General features: G+C 38.3%; 1 protein-coding gene across 2 annotated transcripts in view; it reads left to right on the top strand.

The window, feature by feature from the left end:
- The window catches only part of USP24 (ubiquitin specific peptidase 24), a 63,165-nt gene that overhangs the window by 24,195 nt on the left and 22,374 nt on the right, over positions 1-16,596 (top strand). For both annotated transcript variants that reach the window (XM_065842579.2, XM_065842578.2), the window contains exons 14-37: positions 430-525; positions 625-786; positions 2,626-2,733; positions 3,368-3,517; positions 4,272-4,403; positions 4,933-5,044; positions 5,299-5,375; positions 6,311-6,451; positions 6,607-6,660; positions 6,845-6,960; positions 7,599-7,665; positions 7,833-7,943; positions 8,133-8,231; positions 8,315-8,485; positions 9,122-9,207; positions 9,355-9,448; positions 9,705-9,860; positions 11,972-12,069; positions 12,829-12,924; positions 13,080-13,308; positions 14,255-14,414; positions 14,706-14,861; positions 15,447-15,517; positions 16,226-16,386. In XM_065842579.2, coding sequence (XP_065698651.2) covers positions 430-525; positions 625-786; positions 2,626-2,733; positions 3,368-3,517; positions 4,272-4,403; positions 4,933-5,044; positions 5,299-5,375; positions 6,311-6,451; positions 6,607-6,660; positions 6,845-6,960; positions 7,599-7,665; positions 7,833-7,943; positions 8,133-8,231; positions 8,315-8,485; positions 9,122-9,207; positions 9,355-9,448; positions 9,705-9,860; positions 11,972-12,069; positions 12,829-12,924; positions 13,080-13,308; positions 14,255-14,414; positions 14,706-14,861; positions 15,447-15,517; positions 16,226-16,386 — 2,903 coding nt within the window. The remainder of the gene's footprint in view (positions 1-429; positions 526-624; positions 787-2,625; positions 2,734-3,367; positions 3,518-4,271; positions 4,404-4,932; positions 5,045-5,298; positions 5,376-6,310; positions 6,452-6,606; positions 6,661-6,844; positions 6,961-7,598; positions 7,666-7,832; positions 7,944-8,132; positions 8,232-8,314; positions 8,486-9,121; positions 9,208-9,354; positions 9,449-9,704; positions 9,861-11,971; positions 12,070-12,828; positions 12,925-13,079; positions 13,309-14,254; positions 14,415-14,705; positions 14,862-15,446; positions 15,518-16,225; positions 16,387-16,596) is intronic.

The raw sequence follows: 16,596 nt of genomic DNA on the forward strand, positions 1-16,596 counted from the left end.
CATGCATCCAACATACCAAAAGGACGATTCCTCCAGTACATTTATATTTTCTACATAAAAATATAGAATTGGCTATAAAATAACACTTCTTATGCTGATTTTTTTTTTTTTAAACCCAGAAGCCTGTTCTGCTCCTTGACTTAGATTTTAAGTGCATTGTATAGGCAGTGCTAAGGTACTTAAAAAGTGAGATTTTTATTATAATGTTTAATCTCTTCCAGTTTATATTTGAAAAAGAGTTGCACAAATTAGTAACTATAACTCCCAGTAACAAGAATAAGGAAATATTCATGGTGGAAACATACTTGTCTGTATTTTGATTTTCCTGCAGTAAAACAGTTGTAAATTGTATTTTTGTGTACATTTGAGACCAAACAGACTGTCAGTGTTTGCTGCTGTAGTAGCAAATGTTATTTCTTTGCCACCCAGAGCTGGGAGACAGAGAGCGATAGAGTGCGGCAGAAGCTGTTGAGCCTCATAGGGCGCATTGGTCGAGAAGCGCGGGTGGAGACGACCACTGGAAAGGCAAGTGAATGTGAAATAAAATCTTTTTTTTAATTAAACCTAGGGCTGCTAGTCTCTATATTCACTAGGTCCTGTCTAATCTTGCACTTCTTCTTCTAGGTTCTGGAGGTGCTTTGGGAGCTGGCTCATCTTCCAACGTTACCTTGTAGTCTTATTCAGCAGGCCTTGGAGGAACATCTGACAATCCTCAGTGATGCCTATGCGGTGAAAGAGGCAATCAAAAGAAGCTACATCATCAAATGCATAGAGGATATTAAGAGGGTTGGTTTAATATTTTATCTTTTCCAAAATGAAATGTTAGCTAGCCTTGATGTTGCCCTTTCTTTCAAGATGCACAAATTGTGTGTCCCATCTGTAAGTTCTTACCTTGGGGAGTCCACGAGAGGGGTAGGCTTTGTGTGAGCCACTTTGTTGACCATGAGACTCATAGTAAGTCTCTTGCCTTTGTTTTAAGCAAATTTTCAGCACAAGGAGTGATCAGTTTATGGGAAACTACCAGGATGGGCCCAAGGTTAGAATTTGCAAATGGAACCACTATAAAGGTATGTCAGTATTTTAACTGTCCCTTTCATGTGAAAGCCTAGAGTAGTTTTCTTTGAGTTGAGCATGTGTTCTGGCATGGCCATTAAATCTGAAAATGCAAATTGATATTTAAATCATAGTAGTTTTGTATTTTAATAAAGTACTTCAACTCTTTTCATCTAACATAAAGAGGCCACTCCTGCCGCTGCCTATGCTCCGCTGTTTCCTGGCAGCAGCAGAGATGTGCATGGCTTATGAGACTGCACACACTCTATCCTGCACTGTCCACATAGCAGGTAGTTTTTCTTGAGGTCAGCTGGAATGCTCCTGTCTTCTTTTTTTTCAGTCTGAAGTGTACCTGTACATAAAGAAAAAGACTTGTACTTTTTTCGTTAATTTATCTCATGGTAAATTAAGTTTTATCTGTGTTGCAGCATTTGTAGAGGATTTTAATTGTTTAGGAGCCATAGTATGTTGCTTCTTGATATTGATCACACTCTTTTTTGTGTGTGTGTTGATGAATACGTGTTTCAAACTTGGAGTTCTCAATCTTGTAAAACTTGCAGTCTTTTCTTTTGGATCTTCTCTTGACCTTTCCTGTCCTTGTGTTCATTTTAATTACATTCTGGCAAGGGCCTTAACAGAGGTGCTGCAGTGGGGAACGCTAAAGGAAAGTTGTAATAGGTTGGAAGGGATTGGGGTAACCATGCAGCAGATGTTTAAAAATACATCATTTTCTTATTTCCCTTCATTAGGGGAAATGAAGACATAAACTGGGAGGGAATGTAATATTAAGGAAGCATTTTCAAAGTATGTGAGTCTTCAGTAGGGAACTCTCTGTTATGGGCAGGTGACTTTAACCTCTCCAAGAGTAGGTGGCACTGGTTGTGATCAGTGTTTAAACCAGACATCATTTCTCTGAACAAGCACCCTCAGTACTGGTTTGTGTGGTCGAACTTTACAGAAAATGAAGCCTCCCAGAAAAGTGATGAGCAGTTCTAACAATGAGGTAGGAGGGTCGTTCTTTGCAGGATCTCTTCCAAAATGCAGCTGAAGTATCCTTTGCTTCCTATCAGGGGGCTCTTTGCAGCACCAATCAGAAATTTCATCTCGTCTCTTAACACTCAGTAATATTTCAGGTTCTTTCTTCTAGTATTCCTGCTTTAGCAATAATTAATATCATTTGACTGGATTTGCCCCTTTATGCCCTAACAGGCCTGCTTCATCCCCCATAATTGAGGAAGGTGGTGGTTATCTCTCCCTGGTTCAGCTGAGTTCTCTGTCTGCTTAATCTGCATGTTCTCTAGGCAGGATGTGGTACTTTGAGCTTAATAATGAGGAGAGCAAAATGGTGTTTGTGTCTGTCAAAGGACTTGTTGCAGAAAGTGAAGAAGGGCACCTAGAGTGTGTTTGGAAGGGGACCAGGACCAAGTAACTAAAGCCTTTGGAGACAGTAGCTGTTGTTTTGAAACAGTGGCACTAATAGGAATCATTAGGCTTCTAGGAGTCTAAGAGGAAAGTTATTCTGTTGTCAAGCATAAACACGTGTGTAATTGTTTTTACCTTTCCTACTACTAGTCATCCCAGCACAATAATCCTCAATTTGTGTGGGTGGTGCCGGCGTTACGTCAGCTTCATGAAATCACACGGTCATTTATTAAGCAAACTTACCAAAAACAAGACAAGGTAAGAAAATATGCTGAGATTATTTTTGAAGCCCTTGTTATGTCTGTGTGATTCTGCTTCTATAGAACATGGAAATTTGAATTTAGAAGCGAGGGGGAAAGAAGAAAATACTGAAAAACACTATGACGAGTACAGTATAGTGGTGTGGCATAAACAAACTGTTCAAGTAGAGATGCTGTGGTGTGTGCCATCCGTGTGCGTGCACGTAAATTTGTGTATAAATCTGTTTGCTGTGTCAGGACTAATTTATTTTATTCTCAGCTTTCTGTAGAATAATTAACAGGCAGAATTGAACAATGGGTGGTGTTTAGACCAGCTGCTTTGTAATTGAATTGACATTGACTCTTGGAAAACAGACTAAAGTGCCAGCAAGTCACATGTGTTGCGCAGTGGCTGGGTAGAGGTGTGGGACGTTGTTTGCAATCTGCAACACGTGTGTTTCAGCACATGCTGAAAACACTAACATCAGTGGGCTTTGGATGCTTGGAAGGGCTACAGCTGCCTGGGGAGGGGGCGACATTACTGCTTCCCGTAGGAGACATGTCTGTAGGAGAGCAGACTGCTGCGTGCACGTGCCTGTTTGTGTATTTTCTTAAAAACCTCTTTTCTCTCTCTTTTTTTTTTTTTTACCAAGAGCATTATTCAAGATTTAAAGAAAAACTTTGAAATAGTGAAGTTGGTGACAGGAAGCTTAATATCATGTCACCGTTTGGCTGCATCTGTGGCAGGTCCAGGAGGGCTTATTGGAGCAACATTAGTGGATGGCCGATACACTTACCGAGAGGTACCGAACCCTGAATTTATTACTGCCTTAGGTTTTTGAAAACATGATGTAGTGTATCAGTGAACAACTTGCCTAAGATTAGATGAAGTTTCGTTCTTGGAATTCACTGGTGTGTATGTTCTCTTTGGTGAATAATTACACTAGTTTTTATTTATAGTTCTGACGCTTCTCTATTAGGACTTGTTTTAGCCTTGTTATTACATTATATTCTAGAGCAAGGGTGGGCAAACATCACAATCTACAAGTTTCTTAGCAAAGTCTTTAGTTAGTCAAGAGCTAGATCTTCCCACCCCAGGATCTCCTGTCTCCAGTTTGTGCAACTTCCAGCTTCTCCACCCTTGTAGAGACTGTACCTTTGAATTTGGTGTGACGTTCTTGAAACCTGAACTGTATTTGCTAGTTAGAGCATGGAAGCTATGCACACAGGTAGCTTGTAATGGTTTGTTCCTAAGTTTTTTATAGTTATTTTTTCCACACTAGTTGTGACTTAGTAACTAGTGTAAAGTAATTTCCATATCAGAGGAGTAATAGCAAATCCAAGGAGACTTCAATGTTCCTTTTTAGAAAGGTAATCAAAAAGAAATAATGTTTAAATTGTGCAAAATAGAACTAAATCTCACTGCAGAAACTACTTCTGTTTCCCAGACTGTACTGTTATTTGACAACTAAGTTTGCAAAGAATAAAAACAATGCTTAGAGTTCTTGTTTCAGAAAGAAAAGTCTAAAGCTTGAGTCTTTGTTTCCTCTTTCTTAGTATTTGGAGGCACATCTAAAATTTTTGGCATTTTTTCTGCAAGAAGCCACCCTTTATTTGGGCTGGAATCGTGCCAGGGAGATCTGGGAGTGCCTTGTAACTGGCCAGGATGTTTGTGAGTTAGATCGGGAGGTAAGAAAAACTTGAAAAGTTGGTGTCTGTGATTGCAGAGTGATTCCTAATGGATCATTAAGAGTATGTGTATTTGTTGAAATGTGTGAAACGTAAGTAGCAAACAGAAACTAATAACGCGTTTATAGGTTTTGTGTAAGCTAATGGAGCAACTCTCACATGTTCACATTTGAGTAGGATGCTCTTTTAACATTAAATTTGATGGAAGGATGGACTTTGGCCAGGAGATAAGTTGCAGGCTTATGGATGCTGGTTTGAAAAGGGGTATGTGTGAGTTTGCAGAAACATAAAAGAGACATTCAGCATTATTTGGGTGAAAGATGACTGTGAAGATGACATACCTTAATGCTGTAATACAACCTGTATCATACCTGAGGTTACTAGGAGATTAGATTTTGAACCTCTTGCTGTAGATAAGACTTCAGTAAGATGAATTACTGTAGTATCTGACATAGTTCACTAGTGTTGTCTAAAATGAAAATACTTGCATTAACAAAGGGGTAAAAATACATGTACCTTTCGTTCACAGATGTGCTTTGAGTGGTTTACAAAAGGACAGCATGATCTAGAGAGCGATGTACAGCAACAGCTTTTCAAAGAGAAAATTCTTAAACTGGAGTCATATGAAATTACTATGAATGGTAAGAAGATGACTTGGGTCAACAAATTTGAGTTTGAAATATATACCAGAAGTTTGCTTCTCAGGCCTTCAAATTAAATATCCAAACATTTTTGTAAATCAGTATAACAAAGGGGTCTTTTTCTGTCATTTTCAGTTTTAATAGTTGTAGAAGGGAAAAGGTCATCTCCTGTATTTGATATCTTCATTTTTTCCAAAAAGCATAGAAACTTAGCCTGACCTGAATAAAAAACTTGCACCTTTTTTCACTTTCAGGTTTTATTTTATTTAAGACTTTCTTTGAAAATGTGAACCTGTGTGACCATCGACTGAAGAGGCAAGGAACTCAGTTGGTGAGTGTTCCAGCAAGTTTGTTCTTATATAATACCTGTGGCATCTTGGGGATGGGAGGAGATGATACAAGGATTCTTTAGCAGCTGTTTGATGTGATCCTGTTTGTATTAATATGCAGATCGTCCTTCTAGCATTAACATTGTTAAATTCTGAAGCTAAAATTCCAGAATTATGACAGTAAAAATTCAGCAATCGGTAGCTGGAAGCTGGTATGTAGCTTCTAAAATTTTGCAGGGGGAATGAGTGAATTCATTTTTTTTTATTAATAATCATGGATTCTAGTGTGCATTTTTTGCTTTTCCCTAGCAGAGAAATAGTCCTTTAAAAAAAAAAAAAAAAGAACTTTCCTTTAAAAAAAAAAAAAAAAGAACTTTTCTTTAAAAGAGGTTTAGGCTAATCATACTCAAATTCTGACCTACAATAATTTTTAACTCTACGATCCTGCAATGTTTCTGTTAAATTATTGATTATATGTTAATTAGTGTTCTGTAGGCATTTTAGATCTTTATCACAAGAGAGTCAACTAACTTCAAATGCTTAATTATTTGCCAAGTATCATAGTAGGTTTTGTGATGGTTTATTATGTGGTTAGTTACCATACTGACCTTTGTGAAACAAATTCCATTCCCAATTAAATTTTTTTGTGCTTTTTAAGTTTTTAGTTTTTCAAGTTGGCTTGACTGAGAGTGTTCTTTGGAACTTGTTTATCCACCTATAAACAAATTATCTTTTTCTAGTATAAATATACAAATCCACAGCTATCGATTTCACTTTGCATGGTGCCAAAACTTGGCAGTGTGTTGGAAAAAAATATGTTTAAGATTCAGTCAAAAGATGTTTTTCCAGCAGATGGAAGATTGGTTTGTTCCTGTGGTTCAACTCACTGTTGTGTAAGAAATCCAATCATGTTTTACTGTTGTTCATTCTTGTGTAGAGTGTAGAAAAACTGGAATTAATAGGAATGGATTTCATTTGGAAGATTGCAATGGAGTCACCTGATGAAGAAATTGCTAATGAAGCTATTCAATTGATAATAAATTACAGCTATATTAATCTAACTCCTAGATTGAAAAAGGTAGGCACATATTTGTACATCAAACTGCTTTGACATTCATAGAGCCTTGATACTATGCATGTTAAAATGTGTAATTTGTTGGTTTCTGTCAATTTATGAGTAATTCCCTTGATTTTGGTTTAAGTTCTAATTTGTTTGTACATTTTTACCTTTAGGATTCAGTATCTCTGCACAAGAAATTCATTGCTGATTGCTACACACGATTAGAGGTATAGGACAAATTTTAATCGTTCTTTTTACAGCTTTGTATCTTAGAATTAGAATAATTGACTATGACAATTCTATTTAAAGAAAAAAATATTATTTCCACAAATATTTCTTGTCTTAGTGGCTCTCCAGGACATACTTAAATGTCCATGTCAAGCAACACTCATACTCTGCTTTGTATTCTAGGCAGCCAGCTCTGCACTCGGTGGTCCGACATTAACACACGCTGTTACAAGAGCTACAAAAATGCTCACAGCAACTGCTATGCCTACGGTAGCAACATCAGTTCAGTCTCCTTACAGGTAGGCCTGCCTTTAAAGGATTAAATATGACAGCAGAAATTTCCTCCCAGCTGCTTACCACATGACTTTGAGTGCTCATTAAAATTCTCAGTATTGGTAGTTTGTATATTCTGGTGGTTTCTCAATATTCCAACCACAATGCAAATTGAGTTCCAAAGAGATTTTGAAAAACCTGTGCCTAAAAAAAAAAAATCCACAAGAAATATTCCCCCTCTTCTGGCCTCCTGAAAACCAAAACCAACCAACCAAAAAAAAAAAAACAAACCAAAACAAACAAACACAACCATAGTCTATTACCTGCCTGTTAGTCTGTATTTTTGGGGTAGCAGGGTTTGATTTTGGTTCTTTTTTAATTGGAGAGGACGACTTTTCATCTTTTAGCTTAACATACACACCTAAATGTGTGTAGCTTAAATATACAAGCTCAGGGTGGGACCTTTAGAAACATGAAGCTGCTTCTGAAGTTGGCTGACTCTCAAGCAGTGTAACACAAGCCTGTTTTCCTAGTTAATTTCAACTGAATTAACTCAAATTTTAAGGAATTATATTTGAAAACAGATAATTTGTGGTAGTCACCCATGGACGTTGAAAATTAATCTCTAAGACAATCTGTTCTTGTTTTCAATGTTTACCTCTAGGTCAACTAAACTTGTAATAATTGAGAGACTGCTGCTGTTGGCAGAGCGTTATGTGATAACAATAGAGGTAAGAGATGTAATTTCTTACTAGGCAAGGGTAAGAACACAACTTCTGATACTATTAAAAACAGTAAAAGTTATTTAAACCAATGCAACTCTAGTGACTTTGTTACATACCATCATAGAATTATCTTGTTTTCAGGGGTAGTATTTATTATCTTTTTCTTCCTGTAGGACCTTTACTCTGTTCCCCGAACTATTCTACCTCATGGTGCCTCTTTCCATGGACATCTTTTAACACTTAATGTTACGTACGAGTCTACCAAAGATACCTTCACCATAGAGGTACGTGTGCACAGGTCGTGTATGTTTTTTGAAGCCTGAGCAGAACAGAGTAAGCTGGTTTGAAGGACTCAGGTCAATTTGAAAACTCTGCAGAGGAGCAGGAAGACTTTAGTGGAAGACTTTCCTTTTTTTCTCTTGGAATTTACTGCTTGAGCAGGCTTACTGAGCAAGGGTTGTTTGATTTTACAGGCTCATAGCAATGAAACTGTGGGGAGCGTCAGGTGGAAGATAGCAAAGATGTTAAGTTCGCCTGTGGATAATATACAGATATTTGCCAATGACAGCCTGGTATGTTAACTATGACGAATTCTCATTCTTTATGAAATTGAGTCTCTTTTCCAGGACTACATGGTAAAAATGTTTTCTTGCAGCTAACTGTAAACAAAGATCAGAAACTACTCCACCAACTGGGCTTCTCTGATGAACAAGTCCTTACAGTAAAGACATCAGGAAGTGGGACTCCATCAGGGAGCTCTGCAGATTCCTCAAGCAGTTCCACCAACAGTGGCAGTGTATTCAGTTCATCCTATGCAATGGAACAGGTACAGCGTAATAACCTACACAGATTTTTCTTGCGGGGTGGATAGTTGAAGGAGACAGAGCTGAGGTGGAAGAGGTTCGGTACAGTGAGACAGGAGCTATTCATGTCAGCTTGAGCATCCAGTCTTTAGTCTGGTTTTGCTTTCAAACTGCAATCGAAACAAAACATTTAAATACGCAACTGCCTTATGCATGCAGATTGGATTTTGTAATCTGTATTCTGTCACCTATTGTAGCCTGCTTGGTTTTTATTAATCTCTACAGGGTCTTTTAAACAAACAAGACACATATGTTTTAATTTTTAGGTTGTATATTTGTTGGGGGAGAGTTTTCCAGATTTCCACTATTGATGAAGCTGCAGTATGAAAATAAACTAGGAAGCATAAACTAGTGTATTCAGACCACTCCTGGCCTGCTTTGAATGTCAACCCTAACTTAACAGTTGACTTCAAAATTTCATTGTTATAAGGGAAATGGGCTAATGTAAAAATCCGAATATTGTTGCAGTCTAGAAAGTAACTGGGATTTCTACAGGCCAGGTTGGCATCTGGATCAGTTGCTTCAGTAAAGAACTCTTTTTAAATTACTTGCAACAGAGAGGAGAGAAAAAGGCCTTTGTATTTCTGCTTAATTCTCAGGAGAAATCCCTCCCTGGAGTAGTCATGGCTCTCGTCTGTAATGTGTTTGATATGCTTTACCAGCTTGCCAACCTAGAGGAGCCAAGGTAAGCAAACTAAATGGTTATTAAATGTTGAAAATATGCTCATGCTGCAAAGTTTTAATAGCTACTTATTTCGCAGTGTGCAGGCATCCACCAGGCCACAATGTGGCTGAGCTCTGTTTGCGCAAGTAACTTCTGATAACTTTTCAGGATAACGCTGCGAGTGAGGAAACTTCTGCTCTTGATTCCCACTGACCCAGCTATTCAGGAGGCTCTTGATCAGCTTGATTCGCTGGGAAGGAAGGTGAGGATTAAACAATAATCTTGGTGAGTTTAACAAAAAGGGTTTTGCTACCAGGTTTCTTGAATTTCCTGTCAGATTATAACCTGTGAAGGGTTTGAAACTCCAATGCAAAACAGTGCTTGTGTTAAGGGTTATTGACTTACTTCCAAGCAGCTAGAGTCAGGAAGGTTATTACAGGGATTACAGAAAAACTATTGTCAATTACAACAAAATGCAGTAGTCTCAAAATATTTCTTCTGTGGCTTATTCCTCCTAGAAAACACTGCTATCAGAATCAAGCTCTCAGTCTTCAAAATCACCATCCTTGTCTTCAAAACACCAGCATCAACCCAGTGCTAGCTCAATATTAGAAAGTCTTTTCAGATCTTTTGCTCCAGGCATGTCCACCTTCAGAGTGCTTTACAATTTAGAGGTAAGAAAACAATTTACCTTCTTTCTACTTGTTTCTGAGCACTAAGGTTTAAGTAGTTCTAAGTTTCTTGAGCAGGAGTCCATCATGACAGGGTCATCATACAGAATGCAAATGTCATGTCATAGTCTGCTTTTATGTTTGTGAAAAATTTTTCACAAAGTAAAAGGGGTAAAAAGTTCCCCTTTAGAGGCTTTACTGTGAAGCCAGGTCCTCCTTTTTGTGGTTTTCAAGGTGAAAGGAGTAAGTGGAGAGGAGCGAAGAAATATCGAAGTCCTTAACCGTTTAGGTAAAATTCCTGCTTGAATCTCTAGAAACTCCAAGTATGTGATTTTTAGTGTCTATATAAAAAAAAGGTTGTCTCTTTTAAAAATTAATGGGAACTGTTTTTCAGTTTGATTTTGCTCAGTTCAATTTGAAGAAAAAACAATGCTAACTTCTATGTAAGTACTATATTTTGTCTGTAGAGGCTAAGGATAAATATTTTTGAGAAGCTTTCAACTGTGAAGAATTTTCACTATCCAGATGTGCAGGGCTTTTACCCAGGAGCTTCTGGCCTGTTTTAGCTGTGCATGTGAAGTGAGTGGAACACATGCAATTTGTTTTTTTACCCCTAAATGTTCTCCTTAGTAAGTTCTTTAGCCAAAACACTGGATTGGACCCTGTAAAGAGGTTATTTCCAAGTGTTCAGTGCATGGATTCTAAAGAGTGTGAGAGTTCAACTGGTGTCATTTTTAGGACACAGTAACCTGCACACTGTAGGAACCTGGGCAGTTTCTGGTTCTACTCACAGACACCACTGTTTGTAAGGACGCATTACAAATATGGTTTGAACAACTTGGAGTTGGGAGGACTGGTTGCCAGCAGCTTCAAAAACAGTGCTCAATGTTATTCTCTTTTGTTCCCGGTGTGTGCCAAGATTACTGTAGGAGTTTTCTTGTAGTTTTTTTCCTTTGAGTTTCTGCAGTCTAATGTTCACTCTTCGTCTTCCTGCGCTGTCATCACTGCAGCATTCGGATTCCCTATTTTCTGTACAGCTGGAATGAAAGATATTTGATGATGCCTTTGAAATATGTTGACAAGTTCTACAACTAAGAGCAAATGGCTCAGCATATCACAGCAAGGGGATCTTGTCGCACTGGCAGGTTCTATTACAGTATAACGAGGCAGTTATCTGCTGCTTCTGTGCCAGAAAAAATAATAAAAGCAAGTAATAAATTGTTTGCTTTTCTGGCAAGGAATGAGAAGCAGTAAATTGGATTAGATGTATAGATTACATGAGCAGACTTGTTCCTCAAGTCCAGTCAAGCCGATTGGAAGATGATTTCTGTCAGGAAAAGGATGATGTGCTTTTTTTAATCCCCTCAACTGGTAATCTGTTGAAAAAAATAGGAAACAGTCTGCAGAGTGTATGAAAGAGATGAAAATTAAATGTTGCAGATGTTCAGGGTTGTATCATGCAGTGTCGTGAGAAGATTTCATGCCTGGAACTGTGTAAACCAGTCTTCTTACCTGTGAACCTGAAAAAGATGTATTTTGTTTTCCCACATGCGGCATTGTTGACTGCACATGCCAAAGACACTTTTCAAGAAAACAGATAACTTCTGGTGGTTTTCTGGGCTTTTGGGAGGGGCTGGGTTCTTTTTTGTTTGGGTGTTTTTTCTTTGTGTAAGATGAAATAAAATTGGTTATAAATGTACATGACATCTGACCCACAGAGACCACAGACTTCCTTATGGCCATGTTTCTGAGCATGATTGCATTCTGTGAAGTTTTGTGTTGACTTAAAACAGGAGGAGTGACACACTGGTGATGTTCATAAGGCATGTAAAATTACCTAGACCATCTTATAACAAAAAATAATAACAACATGGTTATGTTTCAGAAGGCATGAATCAATACATAAGCCGTCTGTAGGGTGTTTTAGGGGATACTGTCAACTGAAAATCTAGAAAGGAGAAGAATTTGGGCTCTTAAGGAGCACCAGCTGAACCTGAAGGCATCATTTCATGAGTGAATTGTTAATTACTTCATTTGTAGTGGATTTTTTTTCTGATATACTTTAACCTTCAGCAGATAAAAAATACTGGTGCTTATTTATTCATTTGTTTTAGGTACTGAGCTCCAAGCTGATGCCAACTGCAGATGATGAAATGGCAAGAAACTGTGCCAAGTCTTTCTGTGAAAACTTCCTCAGAGCAGGAGGTTTGAGGTTAGATTTCAAAATCTTGACTCAATTTATAACAATTAGTTAACAGTTCTGTGTGGTTTCTGATTTCCACACTGTAGCACTCTCGTACACCTGTCGGCATCTTTTTCAGAGAAAAAAAAAAATCCACCCAAAGCTGTTTTTTCATTATCCAATGTCTGAAAAGCTACTACAGCTACCATAGAAATGCAACAGAGTACATGTTGTTAAACCTCAAAATAAATTTAGGTGCAGATAAGCTTGTGAAGTGTAGCTTTTATTAAGGTATTTGGTGTTTGGATAGTTAGCGTTTAAGTGTTTCAGTTCAAATTTGTGAGTGTGTATACCATGCTGTGTCCTGCAGAGATACCAGTGGACATTTAAAGCAGTCAAAACCTAATGTAGTGGGAACCAAATTAAATTTTATAGTCTTCAAAATTCAGACACTTCAGATAAAGTTGAGACACTGTGTGAGTGGTTTGGAAGACCTGATAATACTGCTTGTGATTTTCAGATTTATAGAGTATACGTTGCTCTTAGTAATTCTGTCCACCACCCTCCCTGCCCCATAGGTCCTGAAGCATTTTCCAAGAGGAAGCCTCTATCTGTAGATGTAGGAGGGGAAAATGGGGATTTAAGTCTTCAAAGACTCAAGTTTGGCAGTTTTAACTGGCAATCAACTGACTGAATAGGAAGGGGGAAGGATAGAGATAAATTAATTTCAGCACTCTCCTATTGCAAAACATTTTCAAACAGAGTCTTTCGTATTGATTTGTTTTTAAGTTTGGTGGTGAATGTGATGCAGAGAGATTCCATCCCATCAGAGGTAGACTATGAAACAAGACAGGGAGTCTATTCCATCTGCCTGCAACTTGCAAGGTATGTAATTGCCTTTCATTAGCGAAAGTGCTCCGTTTTTGGCTTTTAGAGTGTGGCTTGTCATATTTAAAATTAATCAGTAGTTTGAGATCTGTTTCATTCACTTGCTGTAAACATTCAAAAATAATCCTGATGGTTTTGCTCTCTGAATGTAGGTTCTTACTTGTTGGCCAGACAATGCCTACCTTACTGGATGAAGATTTTGTTAAAGATGGGGTAGAAGCGTTGTCCTCGCGCCCCTTCCGTAACATCAGCCGACAAGCAAGTAGACAGATGTCTATTTGTGGAACACCTGAGAAGTCATCCTACCGCCAGCTCTCCGTGTCTGATAGATCCTCCATTCGGGTAGAAGAAATCATCCCAGCAGCAAGAGTTGCCATACAAGTAAGGAAATCTTTGATTTATGGTAATGTAGCAGTGTTGTCTCCAGTGACAGCTGTGTAACTCCTGGATTTTTAATCAAAAGTCTGCCTTTTATACAGGTTCTTGCCCAGGTTCTGTTTTAAAAGCCTCTGAAAATCCTGACCATCAGCCTCTCTTCCTGATCCTTATCTGAATTTTAGCATAGTCTCAGAAATTATTTTGGCAGTACAGAGGGAAGCAGTACCACAAAAATGCTTACCAGAAATAGATGTACCCAGAAATCTTGTGGTTTATTTTCCATCACACTTAACTCTAAGGTCTTATTCTTGTTAATTTTCTGTGAATAGAAGGGAGGAGGTTCCAACTTGAACTTGTGGCTTATAGTCCATGTTTCTTTGAATTACAAATTTGGGGGAAGTTTTTGTTTCAAATGGCTCAATGAAAATTAAATTTTCTTGATGGTACTCTGGGGAAAAAGGAAATTTTTCTCTTCCATACTTTGAGAAAATGCTGATTTCCCCTTTATAGGCATGTCAGTGTAATTAACCTGAGACTGGCTATTTACTAAATGATCAGATCTGACAAGAATTCAACCCATTTGGAAGTTTGAGTCCAGTTGAAAAAAAAACTTGATAGTTAATATTACAAGTGTGGTGTGTTAAGTATTTGGGCAGTGCTCCCAAAATGGATTGATATGATTGAAATCCACATGCCTAACTCCAGATAGGTGAAAAGGCTACCCTAGTGAAGAGTTAAAAAGCGAAACTACTTCCTAGTAAGGGAGCAATATTAATCTCTTATTGGGAAAAAAGAGACTCTTGTATCCTTGAGCCTGCTTAGAAAAGAGAGAGGAAAACAAATCCAAATGTCAGTTTGATGTGATCCAGAGGATACGTTGCTATTATCCCTGTGGCTAACAGATGCTGTTGAATGTTGCAGAAGTAACTGGTGTTTCTTGTCCCTGCAGACAATGGAGGTGAACGATTTCACTTCCACGGTGGCCTGTTTCATGCGCCTCTCTTGGGCTGCTGCTGCAGGACGCCTGGACCTCGTGGGAAGCAGCCAGCCCATAAAAGAGAGCAACACGTTATTTCCTGCAGGGATTCGAAACAGACTTAGCAGCTCAGGTAGGTTAACTCTGTCTCTAAACCAATCTAAAGAAAATGTTTTGTTTATTCTTAATTGAACACTGTTGAAGCTTGAAGCTGGATTCACTGGAGTTCCACTCGATGATCTGCTTGGGTCCTTTCCCCACTCAGGGTATTCTATGATTGAATTACACAAATCTTAGCAAAATACTGTACATTCATGTGGCATTTGGAGGAGTTTGGGTTTTTTTAATTGTGGAGAACTGAGCAGAAGCTGAAAACATCTGAAAAATTTAATGGATTACAGTACTTGTTCCTTTCTTAATGCAGGAAGTAACTGCAGTTCAGGAAGCGAAGGAGAGCCAACCGCGCTGCATGCTGGCATCTGTGTGCGACAACAGTCTGTGTCCACCAAGGATGCTCTGATTGCTGGAGAAGCCTTGTCCCTCCTGGTAACCTGCCTTCAGCTACGCAGTCAGCAACTAGGTAAGAAATAGAATTGGATTACTCACCATCTGAAATACAAGTAAAGGGGGGGATGGCTTTTGGAGACAGACAAGTACAAAAAATACTGAGAAATTTCTAGCTTTGTAAGCTGAGACAGCCCAAGTTAAAGCCATAAAATTTCATTTAAAAATACAGGTGGTTTGGTTTGGGTTTGGTTTGTTTTTTTCCGAGGACTGAAAAACAGGTGGCATGAAACAAGGCGGGTAGTTCCATGCCTTAGTGAAATGTTTTGGGAAAGCTGACGTGCTGCCTATATATAAATATTTGCACAGGCTTTGAAGTGTGTAGTTCTGTAAGTGCTGCTGTTTGCATAGCAAGTGTTTAGTACTTGAACCTTTGTGTACGTGAAGCGTAAATATTAGTGGTGGTGGAAGATGGAAGGAAAACACGATTATAAGGTAGTGCCGGTCTCTGGTGGTGGGGGAATGTGCAAATAGTCCTCACTGCTTTTCGGTGTTGACAGGGGAATGTCCTCTGTCCTATGGTATTTTAATGCAAGACTGTAAGTGACATACTTTGAATTATTATTTTTTAAAAAGGCAGCCTGGTGCTCTTCTGTTCTAGGGTCTTTTTACAATTTGCCTTGTGTTGCCGATTTCATCATTGACATACTGCTTGGATCACCAAGTGCTGAGGTGAGGGTCTTTCTCTGAAGATTTTTTTATTGTATTTCTGAAATACGTACTTTGACCACTTCGATATCGTCTGAAGATAAAATTGTTCATTACAACTATTCCCACAGTTCTTTGTATTTGAATGAATAATGTCTGTATAGTTGTTAGTAATTCCAGGATCTAGTGATGGGTTGATAGAAAATGCTGAAGTATTACATTCTTTAGGCTTGTTTAATCCATGAGGTGCACAGGACTGTGCTGTAGCTAGTCTAAAGAAAATACTCTCATTTTGGTGAGACAAATTGTGTAAAACATCTACTTTAGGGAAACTTCTAAGTAACTTTCATCTCAAAAGATTTGGGTCAGATTTATTGGACTCTTCTGAACTTCTGAAAAATTCTTCCAAATGTCAGAATCCTCCTAAAATTAATTCTTTCTGATTTGATTATTCTGAATATTGTAAAATCTAGATATTTTCAAGTCACACTTTCTTCATGTAATTGCATCTCCTATATTATCTGAATTTATAATCTGTATTTAATAAAGCATCAGATCTTTTAGCTCAGGGATGAACGTGGATTGGTAAATCCACATAAATAGAGAAACCCTGGCTGTGGGGTGAAGAGCTTATTGTCTTTTCAATGTCTGTTTTTTTCCGTTAGATTTCTAGCAATACGGAAGTATATTTTTTGCAACACTGTTAGTGTTTGACAATGACACTTGTTTCAGATTCGTCGTGTTGCCTGTGACCAGTTGTACACCCTTAGCCAAACAGACACGTCAGCTCACCCAGATGTACAAAAGCCAAACCAATTTCTCCTGAGTGTTGTTCTTGGTGCCCAACTGCCTCTTTGGTCACCAACCAGCATCATGAGAGGAATCAACCAGAGGTAAGTCAGATGTGTGTTGACTGAGACAGCAAATCTGTCACATTTTTAAATGAGCAGGGCCATGGAAGCTCTGAGGCACAAGGCATTAGGACTTTACTAGTCTGGCAAAAGTAGATGTCTCTGTCATGCCCCAGATAGTATTGGAAGTGTGTAAACTGAAGGAAAATAAGGCTGAATTCTCAAGGTACACTTCTTCCTCTGTGAACTCTT

Source organism: Patagioenas fasciata, chromosome 6 (genome assembly GCF_037038585.1).
Source record: "Patagioenas fasciata isolate bPatFas1 chromosome 6, bPatFas1.hap1, whole genome shotgun sequence".
NCBI classification, from domain to species: domain Eukaryota; kingdom Metazoa; phylum Chordata; class Aves; order Columbiformes; family Columbidae; genus Patagioenas; species Patagioenas fasciata.